Source organism: Indicator indicator, chromosome 26, assembly GCF_027791375.1.
Source record: "Indicator indicator isolate 239-I01 chromosome 26, UM_Iind_1.1, whole genome shotgun sequence".
Classification (NCBI taxonomy): Eukaryota; Metazoa; Chordata; class Aves; order Piciformes; family Indicatoridae; genus Indicator; species Indicator indicator.
In genome coordinates, this window is record NC_072035.1 from 631,815 (window position 1) to 657,748 (window position 25,934).

The window sequence follows — 25,934 nt, forward strand, 5'->3', positions numbered from 1 at the left end:
GGAGGCTTTCTGATGTGCTGCTTTCTTGTCATGTGGAGGGTTTTGGCCTTGGTGTTGGAAGAGATTTTGAGTATTTGAAGGAATGAGGGACAAACAGAAAAATAGATCCTAAATGGCATCCTAGCTGGAGGCAATGACTCCCAGCAATCAGGCAGTGGTGGGTTTGCCCCCAGGTTTGCAAGGTGGCTGCATACTCCCTGCTGCCTTTATGGCAGTGATCTGTTGACAATGGCATCCTTCTGTAAATTTACCCTAGAATATTAAGTTTTTCCTGGGTTACTTCTTGCTGCTGTCCTGGATCTGAAGGCAGTGTCTGTGTTAGCAGCCACTCCCTGCCAGCCTCCTGTGCCCTGCCCCTCTCTAGGTGGGTCTTTCTCTTCACCATCTCCTAGACTTCTCTTTTTCACCCTTGCTGCTGGATGGTTTGTACACACTGCTCCTCATGCCAGTATTGTTTTCACTAGCAGCAGTGAAGGCCAAGCAATTCCCCCAGAAAAGAAAGAAAGAAAAAAAAAAATGAGCAATTCCCTCAGTTTTCATTAGAATTTTCCAGAACTGCAGAAACTCCAAAAGTCACATTTTACAGGGCCAAGAGAAGGATCCAAGGAGACCTTCTTGTGGCCTTCCAGTATCTTAAAGGGGCCTACAAGAAAGCTGGGGAGGGACTTTTTAGGGTGTCAGGGAGTGATAGGACTGGGGGGGATGGAGCAAAACTAGAAATGGGGAGATTCAGATTGGATGTTAGGAAGAAATTCTTCCCCATGAGGGTGGTGAGACACTGGCACAGGTTGCCCAGGGAGGTGGTGGAAGCCTCACCCCTGGAGGTTTTTAACGCCAAGCTGGATGTGGCTGTGAGCAACCTGCTCTGGTGTGAGGTGTCCCTGCCCATGGCAGGGGGGTTGGAACTGGATGAGCCTTGAGGTCCCTTCCAACCCTAGTAATTCTATGATTCTAATTTTCATACCAGTGGTGTGCCTTATGCAAGATAATTTTTTTAGCCTAGCTGCTTCAGAGCCTCTTGCTGTACATGAGCACAGGTAACCCTCACAGGACAGTAGCTCAGCTGCAGAGAAAACTCTTATCTCTAGATTAGACACCTCTGATGTCTAGATTAGACATCTCTGATGATGTCTATATTAGACACCTCTGATGTCTGCCTGGATTAGGCTGTCCCTGTAAGCCACTGACAGGATCACTTTTGTGAACTTCGGAGCTTAAAGTCCTGATTGCAGAAGCTACTTTGGCGATTATGTATGTTGGATAAAACAACAAACCTCTCTACTTGGCCTTTTAATGTCTTTGAAGTGCTGGTGGTTTGGAGAAGCCCTTGCTCTGCCATCCTTACGCTCCCTACACGGACCAGCCCAGAAGCGTCATCCCGGGGCCGTAAGCTGCCTGTAGCCACCCGTCAGTGAGATGGGATCTGTGCTGCCCTCCCGGTCTGTAAGAGCCGAGGCAGCGATGCAGATGGCAAGCAGCAGACGGCCCGAAGGCCGTGGTGCCCTGGGGGTGGCACAGGACACGCAGAGCTCTGCCGGGAGCACCGAGAGGCGTCGGGAGCCCGTGGAGCTGCAGCTATATCGCCAGATCCCGGCCGCTGGCTGCCGCTCCCGGCGGGGCTGCGCTGGCCACGCCGCTGCGGGGGCGGAGCGGGGGCCGGCCCAGGCCAGCTCAGGCCGAGGCGGTGCCGGGCTGCGCGGAGCAGAGGCGGATCGGTCGCTGCCATGCCGTTCGTGGAGCTGGAGACCAGCCTGCCGGCAGAGCGGCTCCCGCCGGGGCTGGCCCTGGAGCTCTGCGCCGCCGCTGCCGACATCCTGGGCAAACCGGCGGAGGTGAGCGGCGGGGCCCCGGGGGCGGTTTGGGGCCGCGGGCGGCGGGAACTGACGGTGCCTGTGCCGGCAGCGGGTGAACGTGACGGTCCGGAGCGGGCTGCCCATGGTGCTGTCGGGCTCGGCGGAGCCCTGCGCCCAGCTGGTCGTCTCCTCCATCGGCGTGGTGGGCTCGGCGGAGCAGAACCAGCGGCACAGCGCTCGTTTCTTCGACGTCCTGACGGCCAAGCTGGGCCTCGGCCCCGAGCGGTGAGTGCGGGCCCGGCCGGGGCCTCTGCCGCGGCTCCTCCTTCACCCCGAGGAACAAGGACACCGTGCCCGGCGCCGGGGCAGGGAGAGCAGGGAGAGAGCGGCTGCGTTGCCGGGTTTGTGCGGTGTGAGAGTGAGCGCAGCGGCCACAGCCGAGTGAAGTCACAGAAGCATCACAGAAACATTCAGGTTGGAAGAGATCCTCAGGATCACGAAGTCCAACCCAGAACCCTACTCTACAAGGGTCACCCCTAAGCCATAGCCCCAAGCACCGCATCCAATTGACTTTTAAACACATCCAGCGTTGGTGACTCCACCACCTCCCTGGGCAGCACATTCCAATCCCTGACCACTCTTGCTGGGAAAAATCTTTCCTCATGTCCAGTCTAAACCTACCCTGTCGTAGCTTGAGACCATTCCCTTGTTCTATGTCTAATTACCTCTGAGAAGAGACCAGCAGCATCCTCTCTACAACCTCCTTTCAGGTAGCTGTAGAGAGCAGTGAGGTCTCCCCTCAGCCTCCTCTTCTCCAAACTAAACAGCCCCAGCTCCTGCAGTCGCTCTTCATCAGATTTATTTTCCAGGCCCTTCACCAGCTCGTGCAGGAACCAGTGATGAGGGGTAACAGGCTACACCTTCAAGAGGGTAGATTTGGATTAGGTGTAAGGAAGAAATGCTTCGCTGTGAGGGTGTGAGGCAGTGGAACGTGCTGCCCAGAGCTGTGGGTGTCCCCTCTCTGGAGTTGTTAAGGCCAGGTTGGATCGGACATGGCACAACCTGGGCTTGTGGGAAGTGGCCCTGTCCATGGCAGGGGAGGTGGAACTGGATGATCTTTAAGGTCCCTTCCAGCCCAAGCCATTCTGTGATTCTAAAATGTTCAAAGTAAGGATGATGGTCTGGGTTCCCATGTCTTCCATGAGATCAAGGTGTAATACAGAGCCAAGATTAGATTGTAAACATTAACTGCTCTTGGATGCCAAGCCCTAGGCATGCAGTTTAGGTCCAGATAAAGCCATGGAGCAGTTTGCACTTGCTGAACAGTCTGGGAAGTGCTGTTTTGAAGATCGGTAGTTCTAGTGATGGCAATTTGTGCAAAACCCTGTGGGAAGTGGTAGAGCTTCACAAGCAAAATGCTCCTGAGTGTAAATCATGTCCCTATCTGCTTCTCTTCCCCAAGAAGAATAATAGCATTTCCCTGCCTCTTGGGTGCTGCCAGGATTAACACTCCAGAAGATTCAGAGCTGCTTGGGTCCTTCTGGAAAGGACAAGTATCTCCTATAAACAGTACAGCAATTCAGTCTGCTTTTGGGTTTGTGTGGGTGAAGCCTGGCACCTGCCTGTTCCCTGCCCATACACAGGTTATTTTTTTCTCCTCTTAAAACCACAAAGTGAGCCACCCAGAGCTTAGTGCAGCTCTTCCACCTTGTTGCAAACTGGGCAGGGATAATACTTAATTGTAAAATAATGTGTCCTGTCCCCTTCATTTCTGCTTTTTTACCCAAAAAGGATCATCATCCGCTTCTACCCACTGGAACCCTGGCAGATTGGCAAGAACAGAACAGTCATGACATTCCTGTGATCCCTTCAGCAGCCAGCTGGAACAAAGCAGTGATGAAGACAGCCCAAAGATGAGCAGCTTTATCTACTTGTTTCCTCTTATGATCAAATCTGTGTAGCTCTGCACTTTCACCTCTAGCATTCACTTCATGTCTTTGAATTCTGTGCACACGAAGCTCAAGAGTGAGGCACTCAGCTGTACTGATTTTATTAAAATAGTTCAAGGTCTTTGTCTTGAGCCTGTCTCGTAGTCCAGAGGCTCTCCTTGTGTCTGTGGCTAAGCTACTGCAGTGTGGTGATGGCCATAGAGCAGTGAAAAGTTTCATTCCAGAACACATTTGGCTTTGTTGGGGACCAGAGGAGTTCTTGACTTCATCCAGATTTCTTCATATTTTGCAAGGCAGAAGGATCCTTCTTTTTCTTTCCTTGTGGCAGCAGAAGGGTCCCAGGCTGGCTAAGAAGACTTGGGAGTCAAATTCTTCTCTTTACAGGCTCCCTGAAAGCCCTTTCTTGAAAGACAAGTGATTATTGGGGGGGGGGGGGGGTTTGATCCAGTTGCATAATTTTTTATTTAAGGCTCACACCAGGTCTTGTCCTTGGGGCACTTCTGTCACCACCTGCAGTGGCTGCTCCTACTTGCCCACAAGATTTTCATGGCTGAATGTTTCTGTGGTGATGGTAGCATGTAGAGGAGGGAGTCATTTGGGAAGCACTGCATGGTGCCACAGGAAAATATTTTGGAGTTTCTGCTACTGGCAGACTCTTTAATTCCTGTCATTCACCCAGCTGTTCAAAACACTGGTCCTCACCCCACTGTTATGGGTGGCTGGGGATGATACATCTCACTGTGTTCTGTGGTTGGTGTTTTCAGCTCAGTGACCCTGTGAGGAAGTATTCTGGGGCTCTAGGACCCCTATGCTCTCCCTCACTTCATAACTGGAAAACCCACAGCACTGTATTAAAACAAAAGCACAATACTTTTCATGTACAAAGTTATCTTTGCCTTCCACGTTTACCACTTTCCTTTACATTCCCTGACTTGGTCAGGTCCCAGATGGAGCACAGAGGAACTGAGGCCATGCTCTGGGGACATGGCGGTCCATGGGAATACAAGGCTGGAGGAGTTTCTTTCTGTGCTCCTTTGCTTCTCTGATTGGAGTTCGATTTGTTTATGACTTGAGATCCAAGGTAGTTGAAAATACTTCTGATTACCATTTGAATGCAGCATAAACATCTATGGTTGCAAAATGTGCCATGACTGTGATACCAAACACAATTTGTGATCAGGCTGGGGTGGGATCTATGCTTTACGTGGTTAATAAAATGTTTCAAAGCTTCTTTGGATCAGTGTCACTTTATTGGCTTACCATGTAGGGCTTTTTACGTCATAGATAGAGCTTGGAGACAAGCCTGGATCTCTGCACCTCAACTAAAAGTTTTTCCATCTCAGGTAATAAACAGGCAGGTAAATTGAGTCTGAGCCACGCATGTAACTCAGGAGTACTGTGTTGCAGGGAGGAGGGTGGGCAGCCCTGGCTTTGCAAGGGGTGTGACCAACTTGAGGTTAATGCTCTGAAATACAGAAAATAATACAGCTTTAATTCTGATCTGCAGGCAGATCATCTCCTGGAAGTCCTTCCACCCCAGGAAGGAACAAGCACAAACTCTTGCCAAAGCCTTGTTTCCTTGGGAGAAACCCTGCTCTGCCCCATGCCACAGCTCTTCTTTCCTTGGCCGTGTTGGTCACTGCTTGGCACTGCTGCATGTTCTATACCTTCCCACTGCCCTCAGGTGTGCCCAGTGTGGACTTTTGCCTGGGAGAAACCTCCCCAGCATTGCAGAGCCCTGCAGGAAGAGCTACAGATGAGAGGGAAACCTTAGCAAAGGTGCCATGCAAAGGTGTCTGAATACAATGGGTCCTCTCTGACTTTCCCACCCATCTCCATATGCCTGCATTCTGACATTATCTGAAATGCAAAACCACAGTGAAAGTGCTCAGCCAAGGACCATCTTGAGAATTTAATGGTTCATGCACTTTGAGCCTTCTTCACTAAGAGCAGTTAAAATATTAGTAATTTGGTTAGGAATTGTTTCCTAACAGGATAAAATCAGATCCACCATCCTTACCCAGAGCTCAGCAGTAGTATTAGAACCCCTCTTTCCCTTAAATCCTATTTTCAGATTGTCCCTCTTCCATGGCAAGGAGCCTGCCCAACATCTGGATTTCATCTGTTCCAGCTATGGTAGACCTTTCTGCCATTGTACTGACTCTGTAACTTCCTAGGTTTAACCTCCCAAGACTGACAAACAATTCTGCTTCTACAAATGGCCTCTGCTGGTTTGTTTGAGAATTCTCTGTAGGCTTGTTTGCAAATCAAAGGTAAAAACCTGATTTTGGACACTGTGTAACCATTTCCTGGCTTCAGAACTTGGAAGTGAGGGCAATCTTTCAATGTATTTACACAAGACAGAAAAGCAGGGAGGCCCTGAGCAGCTGAAGGGTACTACTGACAGGAAAGCACTAGAGAGTCACAACAGCGTTGGAAGTTACTCTCCAAGTACAGCAGTGTGATGCTGCTGTTCACAGCAGCCCAGTTCTTAGTTAGTCAGGGTAGAAAGATGGGCATTGTTTACTGCCACAAACAGGAGTTCACACATTTTGGACAAGGAGGACTCTTCCATACAGTGCTACAATCCGATTCAGGGAAACTACTGAGCACAAGCTCAACTTCAGTGTGCTGTGAACCACTGTTAACAAGAGATGGCTTTAAATATGTGGCAATACCCCACAGGTGGAACAAGGCCTGAGTGTGCCCTTGCCAGCCTGTGTATGCTCGGAGGCTGCACCAGGAGGGCTGGCACAGGGCTGCCCACAGCATATCTTTTCTTCAAGACTCTCTGCACTATGAGCACCTTAAATAAAATTACTGCCACCAGGAGCTGTTGCAGTTGCTGTTTGTTCAGGTCACTGCCTGCATGCCCTGCTGCCATCACACCTCCCAGGGACACAAAGACCTGTTCCTGTCTCCAGCTGCACCACGGCCGAGTTCAGGGAAAATCGGTAACTTAGGGATGACTTCCACAGCTATGCAGAGGGAATTTATTCACACTTCTGCACACACATCCCACACAGGGCATGCCTTGGCCCCTGCCCTAGCTGTGATCCTGTCAACCTCTTTTACTGTTTGATTTCCAGTGAGCAGTTAGGGTCACTGAGTCCCTGGGAGAGGACTCTCTCTGTTCCTCTTGCACCTCAGTCCCTCCTCACTCACCATCTCCAGAGGAGCTGCTTTGAACAAACAGACCCTGGTATGTGCAGAGTAGAGCACGACAGGCAAAGTTGGGTTTTGGGGCAGGGTACCAGCAGGGCAGATTGTTGTTCAGGCTGTAGATCACTCCAGCTGGACCACAATGTGACAGCCCCAACATGGTACTTGTGAGGGATTGATTCCTCTGCATCTTACATTAGCTAACATCAGTGCTTTAGAGTTGCAAAGAGAGAACTGAGGGCAGATCTTATTCCTATCTACGATTACATGAAAGGAGGTTGGAGTGAGGCTAGGGTTGGTCTCAGGGTTGGTCTCTTCTCCCAGGTAAGCACCACCAGGATGAGAGGAAATGAGCTGAAGCTGTGCTGGGGGAGGGTTGGGTTGGAGATGAGGAAAACCTTCTTTAGTGAGAGTGGTGAGGGGTTGGCACAGGCTGCCCAGGGAGATGGTGGGGTCACCACCCCTGGAGGCATTCCAGAAGCTGTAGCTGTGGCGCTGCAGGGTAGTTTGGTGCTCTTGGTGGCTGGGTTACGCTTGTGCCCCATGACCTCGAAGGCCTTTACCCGCCCTGATGATTCTATCACTCGATGTCGCTTCCCTGTCGCCAGCGTGCCCATTGGCTGCCTATGGAACAAGTGCTCGGCCAATGAGCAGCCTCCTTGTTGACGCGCGGGGCTCCGGGGGTTCGGCGGAGGTTGCCGTGGATACCGCCAGTGAGGCCGCGTCCCCGGGGAGCCGCCGCTTGCCTGAGGGAGCCGCTCCGGGAGCAGTGCCGGCGTCCCGGGCGCGGCCCTGCGAGGTGAGTGTGCTGTCCGCCCGGCCCCGCCGGAGGCTGCCCGGCCTTTGGCCCTGCCCCTGCGCTGCCCGTCCGTGAGGGCTGCGGGAGCGCGGCCCGGTGCGGCGGGGCCTCGCCCGATGCCCTGGGGCACGTAGCCACGGTCTCAGGCAGACCTGGGCTCCCTTCCTCCCCCTGCCTGCTTCTGGCCCTTTGTGACGCCAGCGGGGCAGCCGAGCCTGGCGAGCCCCGGGCAGGCGTCGCTGCTCGTCTTGGTGCAAAGGGGCCGTATCTTAGTAAAACCGGCTCTGGCTAAAATGTGGCGGAGGTGATCTTTGCCGTGTGAAACCCAAGAGCCCCGAACAAAGCAAACCCGAAGTGTTTCTGTTTAAACAGCTGTGTATTTGCAGTGTGCGGGTCCCGAGTATGACAGCAACAATAAGAGCCGGGAAAGCCCAAGTCTCTCCCTTTGTTCCGTGTCTTGAAGTTGAGAATCACACCAGCTCCGGGGACAAGGGCTGGCGTTTGAGATTTTTACTTAAGTCCTAGCCTGCTAAGATGAAAGGAGAGAAGCTTTGGAAGGAAAAAGGCTTGAAAGAGGCGGTGTTGCTTTTTGAGGGTGTGCTCATCTGTCATGGCCACAGATGTACAGCTGAGACAGTCTTGTTACTGAGAAAATTCAAACCTATTTGTTATACTTCATATTAAAGATTTTTTCCCCCCTCCTGCCTAGCCATGTCCCTCTGACAGGGCTTTTAGTGACACTGAGTTCCCAGATGTTAGGTTTGCAGCCGTGGACAGTGCTTGGCTTGAAATGCAAAAGCAGCAACCGCCTAGGGACCAGCCTGCCAGAGCAGCATGCAAACGTGCCCCGTTTTTCACAAGCATTACACTGTTCTGTTCAGGTTTGTTCTCTCAACTTTTGAACACGGTGGAGGTACTAGATACTTGTTACAAATACAGAATTAAAATTGTTTGCCCAGCTTTTCTGTGGTTGCAGTTTTGCTGGTAGTCTAACCACAGAAGCAAATTCTTGGCTGTAGTCTCTCTCCTGTTGACTCCTGGTGCCTTGAGTGAGATTATGTGGGTTCAGCAAAAGGCTTGAGCATATTTCTGAATATAGGCATATTTATAAGTGACCTTAACCCCCTTCAGTTTAAATATGCCCTTGATTTGGGATCATACAGTCTTGTTTAGATGTCATAAGCACCTACACCTTCTGTCAGGGCCTGGGCTTGTTCAGTGTTGCTGACAGAGGTAACCATTAATCTCTTTGCATGCATTTCTCCCTGTGCAAAGCAGACAAGGCATCCTTCTCTTGAAAGACATTGGGATTTTTTTTAGTAACTTAAAAGAGAAAAATATGTGATTGCTGTGCAGTTGTCAGTCTGATTTAGCTGCAAGCAAGGGAAGTAAAATGGTGCATGGGCAAGCAAAATGTAATTGCTGAATGGATGAAATTCCTGTCAAAGCATTATCTTCTAATCATGATGATTAGGAGTTAATTCAGCTTAGACTTCCAAACTCCCACTGCTTCCTGCTGTGGTTAATTCTGGATTTATTCTTCTATTAATGTTGTCTCTGATATTAAAGGCTGTTTTTAGCCAGTCTTAAATGTGTTGTGTTTTTTGTTTGAGTTGATGGGAAGGTTTTGTCACATAGCAGTGAAGCTTTTCCAAAAAAGCAGTACAGAACTCATTTGTTGTTTTTGCCATCCAGCAAAGTTTCAGGCAGTTAATAGAGTACAAATGATGGGTTTAGTTATAAGGAAAAGGTCACAGATTCACAGATTGCATTGGGCTGGAAGGGACCCTCAAAGATCGGCTTGTCCAACCTCCCTGCAGTGAGCAGGGACACCTCCAACTAGTTCAAGCTGACTTACAGATTGTAAATGTGTGCTTTCCTCTTTAGCAGTGGTAGAAAGACTGAAACTAGCACTACCCTTCCTTTAGGAGAAAGAAATTCTGGTTAGTAAAAGTTGAGTATTTTGTTTGCATATAGATCAAATAGATCCTAGTGCACATGCAGTAGCTGTGACTTGCTTTTGCATTAAAGGTGCCCTGTGGAAGTTGGCCAGCACACTCAGAAGAGACAGCTGTGTTCTGAACTCTGGTTCTGTTCTAGCAGGGGCAGCAGCAATGGGAACGTTTCTAATCACAGGAGTTTCCAGGTGCAGGAAGTATGGGGAGGAGCAGCAGGTTGATTAGCTGGTGTGGCCTGCTGCAAGGTCCCTCTGACACAGATAACCTCCCATTTTTTTTTTCCTCACATGTTCTGTAAATATTCATAAAGGTGGTGTGGATTCTAGATGGGATTGAGCCCTCTGCTTTGTGCTGTACAGAAAAGTTGCAGGAAAACTTCCATACTGGTGTGTTTTGTTTTTTTTCCTTTAAACATAACTGAAGATAAACTGGTAAGCTGCAAGGCTTCATGCTCATAAAATATCAGAGTATCCAAGAAGCTTTTTCAGTTTTAGCTTTCCTCATTAAAGGGATTCAAGTTCTGGTGTTGTTAATGTAATGGATGCTCATTGAATGTTACACAGTAACTAAACAACCTTGGAGCTGTAACTACATTGCCAATACTTCCCCTCCCTCTTCACCACCAGGACTGGAGTCCTGAAAAGCATCCTGAAGTAATGGATGTGCTTAACTTCTGTATTTCACTCTCTGTCTCTAGTTAAAATCACTGCAATGTCACTGTTTCTATGTGGTGGGACAATTGATCTCTCGGCATGGGGTGGTGGTGGCATAGGAGAGCTAATTGCTTATCGATTAATGTGCTCACAGCCTGTATTTTACTTCGGAAGGCTTTCTTTGTGGGCAGAATAATTACTCTAATCCTCCTTGCTTTCCAGACCTGTTTGTGTTAGACCCTCCTGTTCCTGGTGAATAGCTGTGAACATGGTAAGGACTTACTGAGAGGGGTTTTGGGATGTTTTGGTAGAAATAAAATGGAATATTTTCTTTTTTCCCAGGACTAATGAGATATAATGATATGATATATGGTATGGCATAATGAGATAGCATATAATGAGATATGATATAATGGTATGCCATAATGAGATGGTTTGGTTTGGAGTCATTGTAGTTAGTGATAAATTTAAGAATTTGCAAAAAAAAAATCACTGTAGTGCTCATGTCTGTTCTAGGGAACCTTTTACTTGCAAGACATTGGAAATTTTGTGGTTTTCCATCTGATTTCAAAGGGAAAATTGTTTTGTTATTTTATCATTTGCAGCTACTGATAATTCAATTTGTTCCAGGTCTTGTAACTTTATGTAGAGATCTCTGTGTTGTCCATTTATTGACTAAAGTAAAGAAATCAGAAAAAAAATGGCAGTTTGCAAGGGAAAGTAGGACACAGGCAGCTGTAACATTCCCTGTCACATCTCTGCTGTCCTTCTAGATTCGAATCGCAGCACTGAACGCGAGCTCCACCGTCGAGGATGACTACGAAGGTACCTTCAAAAGTCACAAGACACAGACGAAGGAAGCTCAAGTAAGCAAAGCTACAATTTTCTTAATGAAGTTTAGTCTTGATGGAGCTTTTGTCCTCTCTTGTGGCGGGGATTGCTCAACTATAATAGTTTGGTTTAAGAAAGTTGTGTTACTGCATTATTCCTGTAGGACGCTCAGACTTCACTGCTATATTAGTTACATCAGGGGAGGATGGCTGATGGTCTGCTCTACAGTCTGGATGTGGACTGCTATATAGCAAGAAAATAAAGTCTGAAACCACCAATATTCATAATAAACCTATTGTAAGTTGTCCTACAACAGAGTTCTGATTTTCTCAACCACAGGAAGCGGAAGCTTTTGCTTTGTACCACAAAGCTTTGGACCTTCAGAAACATGACCGATTTGAAGAGTCTGCTAAAGCTTATCATGAACTGCTGGAGATCCGTCTGCTGCGAGAGGTCAGTGAATGGAACTCCTGAATGAAACTCTAGAAACTTTGGAACGAAACTCTAGAGAATGCAATTCTAAAGAATGACACTCTAGAAATGATTTTTACTCTTATTTTGTTTTGCTTCATTTCTTAGGGGCTAATTAGAAATATCACTGTTACCAACTGGCAGGTTGTTTGCTGTTCTTTTCCCTCATCTGATTCCTAATACCTGCGCTGCATTTATTTTGTCCTTTCTAGGCAGTTCTTCCTGGTGATGAGAAGGAAGGGCTGAAACATCCAGGCTTGATGTTAAAATATTCTACCTACAAAAACCTAGCACAACTGGCAGCACAACGGGATGACTTAGAGACAGCCATGGAGTTTTATTTGGAGGTACCATGCAGCTGAAATAAAACACTGGGGCCTCAATGTTTGCAAAAACTTGCTTGAATAGAGATCTTTCAGCACAGATCACTTGAATATGTGTCTGAATTCTACTTTCTGGTGTTACATGTGATGTAACCAGTACACTATTCAGTCCCCACGTCAGCAGTGACCCTGCTGAAGACTAAGTCAGCGGCAGTCCCTGCAGACAGGTGGCTGTGCATGTCTGAAACGTGGCTGATGTTGTGTGTTGTGCTTTCCAGGCTGTCATGCTGGACTCCACCGATGTCAACCTCTGGTATAAAATCGGTCGTGTGGCAATAAAACTAATCCGACTGCCTTTGGCTCGTCACGCCTTTGAGGAAGGCCTCAGGTGTAATCCTGACCACTGGCCTTGTTTAGATAACCTTATCACAATCTTGTACACACTCAGTGACTACACAAGTAAGTACAGAACACCAAAACACTTCTGAAGATGTGTGAGTTTATCCATGTAACAGAAAATTGCTGTATGACTGCATCATTACAGAAAGTGTGGCTCTGTAAGCAATGCAGTAACCTATGATAGAGACACTTCCTGGCAGAGGTCTTCTGTTTCATGGTGAAGTAGGAGGGTTCATATCAGTTCTGGTTACTCTAAAAATAAAAGCCTATGGTCTCTTCAATCAGGGCCTATGCAAGAAGTTTCTCTGCAGACCAAAGGGGCTTGGAAGTAAACGATCTTTAAGGTCCTTTCCAACCCAAACCATTCTGTGATTCTTTTGCCTTTTGGTGGGTGTTGGTCTTGTCTCTCTAGTCATTTCCTGCTGCCTAGTTCTAGGATTTGAATATGAAACTGCAGTCTAGTTCTATAGCCTACTATGATTAATTGTAGTTGCAGCAATTGATTCAACTGAACCTAAGATTTTACATTGGAGTAATATCCAGTGGGTGAACTGATTCAAAAGAAGTTTAGAGGAGAAGTTACAGGATAGCAAAAATGTTGACTCTGATCCATTAGGTTTGTCCTGCTGGAATGATCCTAATTCTCTTCATGTAATTGCCCACATGAGCAAAAACCTAGTGGGATATATTGCTTGTTCCACCAATGAAATGTGCAGTGAGGACACTTGATAACATGAAAATAGGGAATGATTGTGATTCTGCTTTCTGATTCTGATTTATTGTGTGCAGGAATGGAGTTTTGAAAGTCAACAAAAGTGCTGCAAACATTGTTTAAACAAAATGAATGATGTTCTTCTGCATATAAAACTTGGGGAGACAAAACATAGATTCTTTTAACTGTGTGCATGAAATTATTTGACAGGTTACAAAGCTGTTGGCTGGTTTATGTAAATGTCACATCTAGTTGGGATTCAGTGGTGTATAGAAGGCCAGAAATTGGAGCTCTTGAATGAGCCAAAGCAGTGACTGACCATTCCATTTCTACTTCTCTGTCAGCATGTTTGTACTTTATCTGCAAAGCTCTGGAAAAGGACTGTCTGTATAGCAAAGGATTAGTGCTGAAGGAGAAGATCTTTGAAGAGCAGCCTTGCCTCAGGAAAGATTCCTTAAGGATGTTCCTGAAGTGGTGAGTGTCATCTTATGCTACATACACTGCATTTGGAGTGTAACTGTTTGATCTGGGGTAACACAGCAATGCTGGTAAGATGGAATGCTTGAAACTCTTAACAGCATCCTGCTGAACTTTCTTCTAGTAAATGAGTGTTAAGTGTTGGTGCAGCTGACAGAATGTTCTTCAGTAACTGCTTTGAGAGGGAGGAAGAAAGAGGCAAAACCTCCATCTGCTGCTGCTCACTTACTTTCTTACCTAGATCTTTTGTTATCATATTCCTGTTTTATCTGCAGCATTTCATTTAGTTTTCTTTTCCTAATTAAAAAACCCCAAACCCTTCAAACCCAACCCCCCCTTGCCTTCCTTACTGCTTTTCCAAGCAGTTACACATGAATTTCACAATTTCACTTTGAACTCAAAGGAATTTCTCAGTCATACAACTTTTTTGTTTGCTTGTTTTCTGAACCAAAACCTTCTCTCCCAGGTTGAAAGCATAAACAATCCTGCCTTTCCTTTTGTTTCTCATTGCTGGGAAAACAGAATTTGACAATCTCCCTTTCTCTTGATTGTGCAGGGAGAAGGAGGAATTTGGGTGGTGAGCACTTCTAATATGAATGCTGTTGAGTCTGTGCAATGATGTTATTTTAACCCTGGGTTTTGCTTGCGTTTTAGGAAAATACCAAATGAATCTGCCCCAGGCTTTAAAAACAAACCCAAACCAAACAAAAAACCCAACAACCCAACAAAATCTTGAACTTGTCTTCATTTCTTATTATTTCTCAGTGACATGTCAATCCACAATGTCAATGTGAGTGCAGCTGAAGCAGGAAGAATCATAGATGAAGCACTGGAACTGCGCAGGAAAAGACAAACGCTGCTGGTGCGTGACAGAGAGCCAGACCTCAGACTGGTGCAGCCAATTCCCTTTTTCACGTAAGTCTTTGTATTTTCTCTTTTGAAGAGGTTCCTCTGGAGCCACTTCTGCTTGTGTTGCAGTTCAGATTTCTTCAGAATGCCTTTTTTTTTTTTTTTTTTTTTTAATCTTGTAAAAACAAAGTAACAGAGTTGTTGGAGCGAGTCCAGAGGAAGGCCACAAAGTTGATCCAAGGGCTGGAGCAGCTCTGCTGTGAGGACAGACTGAGGGAGCTGGGGGTGTGCAGCCTGGAGAGGAGAAGGCTCCAGGGGCACCTCAGAGCTGCCTGCCAGGACCTGAAGGGATCCTGCAGGAAGGCTGCAGAGAGACTTTTGCTGAGGGGGTCTAGAGCCAGGCCAAGGGGGAATGGTTTGAAGCTGAGGCAGAGCAGGGTTAGAGTGGAGCTGAGGAAGCAGTTGTTGAGTGTGAGGGTGGTGAGAGTCTGGCACAGGCTGCCCAGGGAGGCTGTGGCTGCCTCCTGCCTGGGGGTGTTCAAGGCCAGGCTGGATGAGGCCTTGAGCACCCAAGCCTAGGTGAGAGGTGTCCCTGGCCAAGGTGAGGAGGTTGGAGAAGATGAGCTCTGAGGTCCCTTCCAACCCAATGTGTATTCTCTTCCATGAAAAGCTGCTTTTGCTGCCTCTAAGCTATTGGAGAAGAAGAGTATTGAATGCTGTTAGGTTTTTAAATCTAATGAAGACAAGAATGCGACATGGATTCCTGAAGCTGTGATGCCCTTGTGTTTGCACATGCAGGTGGAAATGTTTAGGAGAAGCTTTGCTTGCCATGTATCACTACCTCACCACCTGTGATCCTCCTCGCCCCAGCCTGGGAAGGAGAATTGATCTCTCGGAATATCGAGACCCTGTTCAGCATCTGATGCTTTCTCCTACCTCTACTCCAGTCAGTGTTATTCAGCCAACTCCTGTCACCACTAATCCAGTGGTGACAGTGCCAGATCCTGTACTGCCTTATACTCCAACAACACCCAACTTCCCGAGTCACAGTCAGAATTCTTTGGAACCAGGAGCTACTGTAGGTGAGCAAGGTACTTCAGTCTCAGATATTGCAATATCTTTCCTGCTTAGCTAGGTATTAAAAGCACTGCAGAATTCACTGGGAAATGCTGTCTTCAGACTGCATGTTGGTGGGTTCAGAACATCTGGCACAGAAAGTGAAGCTGAGCTCTGCAAAACTAAGTTCTGTTAACCCTTCAGATTGGGAAGGGAAGACCACTTAAACTGCCTGAAAATTGTTGATTCCTGACTTAACTTTCCTAGCTGATGGAATTTAACCTGTCAGTTTGGGGGGTTTAAAATTGTGTTTCTAGGTGATGTAGCTGCAGGTGATAAGTCTAAGAAAGGTGTGAAGAGAAGGAGAATTACAGAAGACTGTGGTGAAACAGCAAAAAGGAGATCTGCTAGAGTCCGGAACACCAAGTGTAAAAAAGAGGAGAAGGTGGACTTCCAAGAGCTGCTGGTGAAATTCCTCCCTTCCAGGTACTGTACAGCAAAACTCTCTTTCATTGTACAAGTATCAAGAGCTTAATATTGCTGTTTGGGATTTGTTTGTTTGCTATGCACCAATCTTAAACCCACCAGCCCCATCTTATTTTTGGAAGCAGATGTAATGCATTGTTTTCTCAGAAATTTCATACAACTGGTTTGACCAAAAATGACAAAAACTAATTGAAAAATGAGAAAGTTTTTTTTAATGTGAAACAGAGGAGAAAGCAGATGTCAAAATGGAAAAGATACAGTGAAGGTGGGGAGACACTGGAACAAGTTGCCCAGGGAGGTTGTGGCTGCCCCCTCCCTGGTGGTGTTCAAGGCCAGGTTGGATGAGGCCTTGAGCAACCTGGGCTGGTGGGAGGTGTCCCTGGCCATGAAGGGGGTTGGAACTGGATGATCTTCAAGGACCCTCCCAACTTAAACCACTCTATGAATTTATGGAAATTTGGGAACTGGATGTAACTCTGAATTAGCTTCAGTTAAGCTACACCCAAGGTGCTGTGCTTAGGTTTCACTTACACATGAAAGAAGGAATGAGGATTTTGCTGATATTGTGGGGCTTGCTTCCTGCTTTTATACAGATTAAGGAAATTAGATCCAGAGGAGGAGGAGGACCCTTTCAATAACTATGAGGTGCAGTCAGAGATCAAAGAGGAGAATTTCCAGCATGTTGGGCCACACAGGATGTCCTTTGATTCTACAACATTTATGGAATCTGGTAAGGATTTTGTTGTAACCCCTGTTCTTTCTCTGGAGTTTCTTCCACATGGTTTGCTTTACTTTCTGTATTTTCCTATCAGCAAATAAAGAAGTGTGTGGCATTTTTAGAAGTATAGTTTTATGGCAGAGAAATACCTCAGTTGGTGACAGGCCTGATTATATAAGTCTTGGGGACTGTTTAATTACTGTGCGCAGGTGCTCTCTTGTGTGGAGTTTCCCACTTAGATTGGAGTGCAGTAACCTAATTCTGCAGGCATGCAGCAGAGGTGAACTGCAGCAAGATTAGTGCTTGAAACACCTTTGAAGCTTTCTTTCAAGATGTGGTTTACCTTGACCTTAAACACCTTTGGCCCTGTGTTTGCTTTCTAGAAAAGCAGGATGTTCATGAATTCTTGCTGGATAACCTGAACAATGGTGGGATCTTGGAGCTGATGATGAGATACCTGAAAGTCATCAGTCAAAAGTTCCTAGTGAAGTGGCCTCCTGGCTTGTATGAAGTGGTCCTTAGTATGTATACTAGCTGGAGAAAGCACAGCAGTAGCCTTCCCAACCCATTGCTGAGGGACTCGAGTAATCAGCACATCAAGGTAAGGAGACTTAAACTTCTGTGTGCTGCTCTGTCACTGCACCAAAAGTACCTGACTGAGGTCCAGCAATTAGACACAGGTTTTGCTAAGCTGTGCCTGGGGAGCTGCTTGTCCCAGCTCTGCAGCTTTCATAGCTGTGAGCACGCTGCAGCTGCTCCACCTGTTTGTTGCTGGGCTCCTGCACATGTCTGGGTGAGGCTGTGTCCAGGTCCATGCCATCTGTATGTACACACTCACAGGCACATACAGACCTCCTGTAAATATTGTAGATGTACAAACACTTGTAAATACTGTTACTTACCTTTAAACACAGGGAGTAGTTACAGCTTGGGAATAGAAATCCCAGGAGGACACACTGAAGGTTTTCTTTGAAGTAAATTGCAAGTTTAGTGATGGGGTTTTTTTGTTCTTCTTTCAATGTGTTTTTTCCTCTTTGCTGTCTCCATACTTTGCTGAAGGATATGATGTTGATGAGCCTTTGTTGCATGGAACTGCAGTTAGACCAGTGGCTGCTAACAAAAGGGAAGAGCTCTACAGGTGAGAACTGGACATTTCTCCCTGTACCTTGAGTGTTTTTATAGTCTGAAAAAAAAACAGTGTTTCAGAGAATTCAGTGGATTTTGGAGCTGGTTTTTCTTAATGAGTATCTTTCAGATCTGTATCAAAAAGGTGATGAAGGCAGTAGAACATCTCCTGTGAGGCCAGGCTGAGGGAGCTGGGGCTCTTTAGCTTGGAGCAGAGCAGCCTGAGGGCTGCCCTCATTCCTGTTGATAAAGATATGCAGGGCAGTGCGGGGAGGACAGAGCCAGGCTCTGCTCAGGGATGTCCTAGGACAGCACAAGGGGCACGGGGGGCAAGCTGGAGCAGAGGAGGTGCCATGGGAACAGAAGGGAAAACTTTGTCACTGTGAGGGTGCTGGAGGCCTGGAGCAGGCTGCCCAGAGAGGTTGTGGAATCTCCTCTGGAGACTTTCCAACTCCACCTGGATGTGTCCCTGTGTGCCCTGCCCTGGGTGACCCTGCTGTGACAGGGGGTTTGGACTGGAAGTCCCTTCCAACCCCAAACTTTCTGTGATTCTGTGATTTTACTGACCTGTCAGTTTCTTGCCTTAAAGTCTATCAACACTTTGGAAGTGCTGGTGTGTGTGAGTCCTCATGGGATGCCGATCACTTGTTGCTAACATGGAATTCATTGGTTTGCAGTTTCTCCACGCAATTGCCCTGCTGGCTCCGTGAGTGGGAAGTTTGGTCCTGACTTCCCAGGCACTCATTTCCTGGGGGACCTGCTGCAGCTGTCCCTGGCGTCTTCTCAGCGGGATTTGTTTGAGGAGGGCTGGATGGAGTTTGTGGCTCGGGTGTACTGGCTGAAGGCTCGCTTCATGGCACTGCAGGTCTGCTTGGCTTCTGCTTTCACACATAACAGCCCTTCCCAAATTAAAGTCACTCTTCAGAGATGCTACAGCTGAGTTGGGGAATTTCACCTTGTTAAAACATGCAGATAAAAATCACCTCAGAAGGTGGTGATTTTGTTTTGTCTTTAATGAGCTATCCCTAAGGGTAGAGGTAAAAATGAAGTAGGAGATCTCCCATGCTAAGCTAATATCCAGGTGAGTTCAATATAAAAATCTTTGTTTAGTTTAGCTCATCTTCAGCTTACAGAAAAATATTTAGAGCCAATGTTATTTGGGGTGGTATTGTGTAGCTGCAGAAGGTGGATTGTTTTGGTACCTTGACTAGTGGATACTGTAAAAGTCCCAGACAATCCAAACTGACGCAGACCATGTTCCCCTCCCCTCTGCATTTTTGAGCTAGCCTGGTTCTTCTTTTGGAGCTGTTTCATTTAATATGCAGATTTTGGAAGCAGAGAGTTTGAAACCTGTCACTAAGGGAATCGTTTGAAAATGTTATTTCATCCCAGACTTTTTTTGCCCTCCATGTGTTGTTTCCTCAGGACATCAAAGCCTTTGTTCATGCATCACTTATGTTTGAATGGATTGTGAAGTAAGAATGTGCCTCAGTTCCCTAAAGAGTGAACAAACCCTTTCCTTCAGTTTTTATTTTTTGCACCTAAGGATTCTTTTCTTAACTGGAGGAAAAATCAAAGTTCCTATACAGCAGCTGCTGTTGTTTCTTTACAGTTACATTTCACCCATGCAGCTTCCTTTCTTCTCCCAACCACTTTGCTTCAGCTGAGTGGAGCAAGCAGAATGCATTCTCTTTGCTGATAAGAATGTCTTGACTCAGTGTTTTCATTTGCACAAGTGGCAGAGTTATTTCTACTGTTTCACTCTTCTGTGTTTTTAAAGGGAAGGGGTTTTAGCAACCCAAAGTCATCTTTCAGGCTTACTCAAGGAATTCTATTTCTCTGATTTGTTTTTTTCTGTTATTAAAGTCACAGGTAAGGTTTACTGCTTTGTTATTATTTTTTAGCTTGGCTTTTTTATTACTTTTTAGTTTGAGTTTGCCAGTTGGCTTTGCTTTCCATTTGGGAGGATGTGCAGGAATCATCCCGGCATTGGGTTTCTAAGGCATGTAGCAAATGTTTAACCCCTTGCTGTACAGGACTCTAGGTTGGTTTGGTTTTTTCTGCCCTGTTTCTGTAGGGAGACATGGAGCAGGCACTGGAGAACTATGATATCTGCACGGAAATGCTGCAGAGCTCCTCTCCAGAGCAAGCTGAGGCTGGCAGTGAAGGCAGCGTTGTGATACGGTTACCTAACCTACACGTTGACTCTGTTGTGTCTTTAGAAGAGGTAAGAATTCATCTGCAGATGTGATCTCCCCACTCCTTCCCTCTTTCTTTCACCAGCTAGCTCTTCTGTGATGGAGGCTTACAGGATCTGTCCTAGAATTTTTCTAGGAGTGAGAGGACAGGTTCATAGTTGAGTGATGATGCTGAGGCCACCAACTCCTTTTCAAAGACTTTGTGCTGGTCCTGTACAATTTGAGGTTGTTTTGGCATTTGATTAGCATTTGATTCTATTAACATTAGATCTTCTATTCTTAAGCTTCACCTTTGCTTAAAGGATCTCTTCACTTTGGCAGCCTAATTGCCACATAGCAATCTCTGTGCTCTTTCAAACACAGGGATGTCCCTCTTCTTTCTGTTGCTGTTTTGGGGAATGAGCTCCAACACAGGAGATTGTGTCTTCACTTGGAAGTCCATGTGATGGGTGTAATCTCGGAGTGCAGAAATACGTGATTTGGGGATTTGAGGGGGAAAAAAAAAGAGGAGTTTGAAAGCATGCTAGCATTAAAGTCATGCAGTAGATAATCATTAGGAATCTGTGGAGTGTCTGAAGTGTCCCATAGTTGGAATTTGCTTCCTGCTTTCTATTCCTGGGTGCAAGTGTAGAGTTCGCACAGCTTTACAGATAAACCGCTAGGAGAAATGTTAGTAGTCAAAGCTGTGTAAAGCCAGAGTTTGGGTTGGGTTGTACCATCTGTGATGTTTGCAGATTGAAAAGAACCTGAAGTCTCTGGAGAGATGCCAGTCTTTGGAAGAGATCCAGCGGCTGTACGAGGCAGGGGATTACAATGCAGTGGTGCATCTGCTTCGCCCAACCTTATGCTTTAATGGTTATGGCAGAGCAAAACACCTGGACTTTGTGACATCTGTACCAGAGAGACCTGCACAGCTGCTTCTCCTACAGGTTTGCTTTGTCTCTTGCAAAATCTTTTTTCAGTAAAGGCTCATTTCTGAAAACTGGATGGAAAGGATTTCTAAAGTGAGTGTTAATGGGTAACAAATCTTATTATTTACAAAGCAAAATGTGGAACCAAATCTGGAAGTGGGGGTCTGGAGCACCTCTGCCACAAGGACAGGCTGAGGGAGCTGGGGTTCTTCAGCCTGGAGAAGAGAAGGCTTCAGAGACACCTTAATAGCAGCCCTCCAGTGCCTGAAGGGAGCTACAAGAAGGCTGCAGAGGGACTGTTGCCAAAGGCCTGCAGGGACGGGATGAGGGACAATGGTTTGAAATGAGAGCAGAGTAGATTGAGATTGGATATTAGCAACATCCTTCCCTAATATTTTTTTTCTTGCATCTCTTGTAAAAACAGAAAGATTCAGTGGTGATTTTTAAAAACCTTAGACCCTAATTCTGTATTTGTTATCCACAGTCCATGCACCTCCTGTTGTCCTTTTTTAATGCCATGTTTTCAAGTGTTCTGTTACTTTATTAAAGTAACCACACAAACTGGGCATTGCTTTGCCCTGCTGTGCATTCATGGCTTCAAACAAATCTTTTCATCCTTACAACAGATTATTTTATGTTTGCATTCCCTAGGACTCCCTGCTCAAACTGAAAGATTACAAGCAGTGCTTTGAACACTCAGAAGTTGCCTTGAATGAAGCAATTCAGCAGATGATTAATATCACAACAGCCTCTGCTAAAGAAGAGTGGGTTGCTACAGTGACACAGCTGCTCAAAGGGATAGACACTTCCTTGTCATCAGTCAGCAGCATGCTGAGTGACTCTTCCATAACACCTAGCCTCGTTCGACTGACAAACAACCTGATCCAGGTAAGCTGTAGGCTGTGCTGGGAGAGAGGTGTTGTGTGCTGCAGAGCTTCAGAGTGACACAGCTGCTGTCTCAGCTGCTACCCACTTGCAGGGATAGAAAGTTGGGTGGTTTGGAAACACACCTGGTATATCACAACAAAAAATGTCTGTTTCTTTGTTAGATCATAGACTGCAGCATGGCAGTGCAGGAAGAACCCAAGGAGCCCTATGTCTCCTCAGTGCTTCCATGGATCATCCTGCACAGGATCATCCAGCATGAGGAGGATGCTTTCTGCTCCCTGCGCTGCCAACAGCAGCAGAACCAGGGAGAAGAAGGTGAGGTAATGGTTCACTTGTAAGTTTTGGAGTTGAGCTCTTTGCCATCTAGCTCTGGAATAGAAATAAGAAAGTGCTTGTTTGGCATCTTACCTTGCTGGCTGAAGGGACCAGAAGGGTATGCAAACATCACTTCCTTATCACACGTCTTTTTGCCAGATAAAGCATTGGTTAGTTGGATTTACCTTGGTTCTGAGCTGCTTAAATATTGACCAACTTCTTTCTTGCAGTGAGTCCTGATACCCCTATGCTGCCTTCTTCACTCATGCTGTTGAACACTGCTCATGAATACTTGGGAAGAAGATCCTGGTGTTGCAATTCAGATGGTGCTCTTCTCAAGTTCTATGTAAGTGTTCACAGAATAATTCAGTTTGGAAAGGCCAACTTCCTTCTCAAAGTAGGGAACAACTTCAGAGTTCTATTCGAGTGTTTATTACCTTGTCTTCATGTTACAAATCCACTCTTTAACCCATTTGCATTCTCCCAGGCAAATGCATCAAAGTTTCAGTCAATGCAATCTGAACAGCAAAGGCTTGTTGTTCCAGACTCCTGTCCATTGGCATGTTCTCTTAAAAGGCCTTTTTGTCAGCCAAGAGATGCCAACTCTGTACTGTAAAAGCATCTTCAATGGGAATTAGTAAATAAATCTGCTCAGTTAGTAAATGGTTCTGCTAAATTATGCATAGGTGAGACAGACAAGACATGACAGTGCAAACCTTTGTTTTCTCCCTCCCATGTGCCCTTAATCAGCCTCAGTTCTATTCAGGCCTACTTTTCTTTTTTCTCCCAGTCCAGTAAGGATAAAAGGGATTTAAAATAATGGACTGAAGGAGGAAATGGAAATACTGTTTAACATGTGAAAAAAAAGAGCATATTTAACTGTCAGTCAAGAAAACTCAGTCTTGAAGTGGAACTTGGTTATTTGTTTCCTTTTGAACAAAGATGATGAGAATCAAGAATTCCTTCAGTCTTCTGTTTCCCTGTGCCTGAAGGTTGTGCTTTGGTCTGTTGTTCAGATGGGTGTGTTGGAAGATCCAATAAGCTCCAGAAGTGTCTGTCTGGACAGCAATGCTGTAGCATTAGCAGATGAAAGGAGTTAGCCATTTGTTGCTGACCTTTTAAAGATGATTCCTTGAGTTCTAGTTGTTACACCAGAAAGCAAATTTCATGTGACTGAAGGAGAATATTTCTGCCTGCACTGCTGGTTCCTCAGCTCATCCCTGCCTTAGAAAGCCAAGTGCAGTCAGCTTCTCCCTGTGCAGAGTGCTGACAGGCTGGGAGAGCACCTTGCTGCTGGCAAAGCCCAGACATTGTGGTCCTGTGGCATTTTAGTGACACTTCACAGCTTCAGCTTGACTTATTGAGGTTTATTACCTCCAGCCAGCAGAAAATTGTCATTAGCTCTGCATACGGCTACTCAGGAATCTCTTAATTTCTTTTTCAGTACTCCCTGGAGCTTATTTGGCACAGCTCAGTGCCAGACCCCATCTAGCTCTGCATTTGAGCAGCAGTGTGTCTAGGGCAGTAATTCAGACAGCTGGGAAGGGGAGAGAGCCTGAGGGGTTCTGCAGGACTCAGCTCACAGTGGAAGGGATGGGAGATAATGAACAGCGCTTGAACCGAGGCTGCTTCTGTTGAGGACTATTAGATTATCTCTGCATCCTGCCCTCCTCAGTCTCCCTGGTGTTAGGAGCATAATGCTGGTACACCTGAGCTGCCTCTCCATGAATCTGCTTTGTGTGCAGGGGGTTGGTCCCAGTGCTCAGGCACTGTGTGGCATGAAGGCAGCCCATTTCCAGAGCCAGGCTTGCCCTCAGATGCAGCACTGTCAAGTGATGAATCTAAATTGTGTCTGTCTAATGTGCCTGCATCTCCAGCCTGGGGAGGCTGATAGCATGCCCTGTGAACCTGGATAAACCACAGATAATTGAGAGCTGTGAATCAATTTACTGCTAGATCTTCACAGATGTCACCAGGGCTTTGAACACAATCTTCAGTGCTCAGTCACAGAATTGCCTTCTTCCTAAACTAAAATATCATCTGGCATTAGTGAGCACAGAAATTCAGTTTTCAGAGACAAGAGAGTGTTGGAAGGGTAAAGAAGGACAAAGAGAAAAGGAGATGAATTGTTGGAACAGAAGCACAGTTTCAAGAACGTTAAACAAAAGCCTTCGACAGACTAGCATTGGATGATTACATTTTGCAGGTGAATTGTCTGCTCAAGTGCCTTGGGTCATGGGTGGGTGGCTGAAGGTGATGTGCAAGAGAAGATGTTAATGTGCAGTTAAGTCCTTGAGCAGCAGTCAGAACCTGACTTAGTGAGAATAGCCTGGAGTTCCTGCTGAGGGGAAAATGTACCGAGGCCTGTGGGTCAAGGTAGAAGTAGGCGAGTAGAGCAAAAGATTTCAGATGATTTTTTTTCTTTTCCTTGGTATTTTTTATGTTGTAGGTTCAGGTACTACAAAAAGAACTTGCAGCATCCACTTCTGAAGATACTCATCCATACAAAGAAGAGCTGGAAACAGCCTTGGAACAGTGTTTCTATTGTCTGTATGGCTTCCCTAGCAAAAAAAGCAAAGCAAGGTACCTAGAAGAACATTCAGTACAGCAGGTAAGAGATCTGATAGAGAATGTCAGTGGAATATCCTGGAGTGATAGAGGATATGCCCTGGTTTGGCTTTAATGCACCTTAATATATTTTCTAGAAGGATCAGTTTAGTTTCCTTCTAAACTGTCTGTATTTTTGTATATTGTGGAACATAAACTTGTTAAAAAAATATGGGAGCTTTTAAGGATATCACAGAATCAGAGAATGGGTTGGGTTGGAAGGGACCTCCAAAGGTCATCTAGTTTAACCCTGCTGCACTCAGCAGTGACATCCTCCACTAGATCAGGTTGCTCAGACCCTTTTCCAGCCTCACCTTGAATATCTCTGGGGCTGGGGCCTCAATTCCCCCCCTGGGCAACCTGTTGCAGTGTTCCAGCAGCCTCCTGGTATAGAACTTGTTCCTCACATCCAGTCTAAATCTCCTCTAATTTTGAACTATTGCCTCTCATCTGGCCCCTGCAGGCCTTTGGGAACAGTCCCTCTGCAGCCTTCTTGTAGCCCCCTTCAGGTCCTGGCAGGCAGCTCTAAGGTCCCCCTGGAGTCTTCTCCAGGCTGAACACCCCCAGCTCCCTCAGCCTGTCCTTGTAGCAGAGGTGCAGCTGCCCCCTGATCCTTTCTGTGGCCCTTGAGATGAGATGTTGCTCTTGTCTTTTCACAGTAGCTACCAGTTTGAAGCTCCCCACAAACTGATGTTATTGAGCCATGACTTTCCTGTTTTCAACAGAGAAGAAGTTCACGTTTGAGGAAAATTAGAGAGGAAAAAGTCAGCTTGAGAGAAGAGAGCTGCAGTCAGCCTTGCAGTTCATGAGAGTGAAAAATGTCACTGTTTAAAATTATGCAAGTACCTGAAATTGTAGCTTGTTTTGAAACCTATGACAGTCAATATCTGGTAGCTGTTTCTGAGCAACATGTGAAATTCAGTTGGGTTTGGAAGAACAACTGCAGAAGGGAAGGGACAGGAAAAGCAGGTCAGCAATCCTCTGCCTTGAAACATCACTGAGCTTGTTCCAAAACCTCCAATGATTTTTGCATTCACCTAATTGTAAAATTATAAATGAAACCCCAGTTTCCTATGAGCAAAGCTATTGTCTGGCTCCTTCGAGCAGGCCTTGTGTCAATATACAAATGCTGCTGTTACTCACTGAATATTTCTGAATTTTGACACATTTACCTCTTAGGAAAATGAGGATCATGAGAAAATGGAAATAACTAAGAGAAAGGGAAGCAGAAATAAATTCCACTCTGCTTCCCCC

The 25,934-nt window shown here is 46.2% G+C and overlaps 2 protein-coding genes across 2 annotated transcripts in view; both read left to right on the top strand.

Moving 5' to 3' along the window:
- The first annotated feature begins 1,724 nt into the window (after positions 1–1,724).
- Positions 1,725–4,145, top strand: LOC128975768 (D-dopachrome decarboxylase). The gene is made up of 3 exons (XM_054392795.1): positions 1,725–1,832; positions 1,903–2,078; positions 3,585–4,145. The coding sequence occupies exons 1-3, from the start codon at positions 1,725–1,727 to the stop codon at positions 3,655–3,657; spliced, it is 357 nt and encodes a 118-aa protein (XP_054248770.1). The 3' UTR covers positions 3,658–4,145.
- Positions 4,146–7,550: 3,405 nt separating this feature from the next.
- Positions 7,551–25,934, top strand: part of CABIN1 (calcineurin binding protein 1) — a 100,132-nt gene continuing 81,748 nt past the window's right edge. Inside the window, exons 1-19 of the mRNA XM_054392900.1 lie at positions 7,551–7,703; positions 11,088–11,180; positions 11,485–11,598; positions 11,829–11,963; positions 12,218–12,398; positions 13,395–13,524; positions 14,293–14,442; positions 15,175–15,467; positions 15,750–15,918; positions 16,512–16,648; positions 17,020–17,237; positions 17,696–17,774; positions 18,439–18,626; positions 19,839–19,988; positions 20,694–20,888; positions 21,522–21,758; positions 21,920–22,073; positions 22,304–22,419; positions 24,523–24,684. Coding sequence (XP_054248875.1) covers positions 7,551–7,703; positions 11,088–11,180; positions 11,485–11,598; positions 11,829–11,963; positions 12,218–12,398; positions 13,395–13,524; positions 14,293–14,442; positions 15,175–15,467; positions 15,750–15,918; positions 16,512–16,648; positions 17,020–17,237; positions 17,696–17,774; positions 18,439–18,626; positions 19,839–19,988; positions 20,694–20,888; positions 21,522–21,758; positions 21,920–22,073; positions 22,304–22,419; positions 24,523–24,684 — 3,054 coding nt within the window. The remainder of the gene's footprint in view (positions 7,704–11,087; positions 11,181–11,484; positions 11,599–11,828; positions 11,964–12,217; positions 12,399–13,394; positions 13,525–14,292; positions 14,443–15,174; positions 15,468–15,749; positions 15,919–16,511; positions 16,649–17,019; positions 17,238–17,695; positions 17,775–18,438; positions 18,627–19,838; positions 19,989–20,693; positions 20,889–21,521; positions 21,759–21,919; positions 22,074–22,303; positions 22,420–24,522; positions 24,685–25,934) is intronic.

What these genes read in the sequence shown, in the direction of transcription:
- LOC128975768 (XM_054392795.1), top strand. Translation starts at nt 1,725, where the DNA reads ATGCCGTTCGTGGAGCTGGAGACCAGCCTGCCGGCAGAGCGGCTCCCG. An exon ending in TCCTGGGCAAACCGGCGGAG is followed by an intron (nt 1,833 to 1,902) that starts GTGAGCGGCGGG and finishes CTGTGCCGGCAG; the next exon opens with CGGGTGAACGTGACGGTCCG. An exon ending in CTGGGCCTCGGCCCCGAGCG is followed by an intron (nt 2,079 to 3,584) that starts GTGAGTGCGGGC and finishes TTACCCAAAAAG; the next exon opens with GATCATCATCCGCTTCTACC.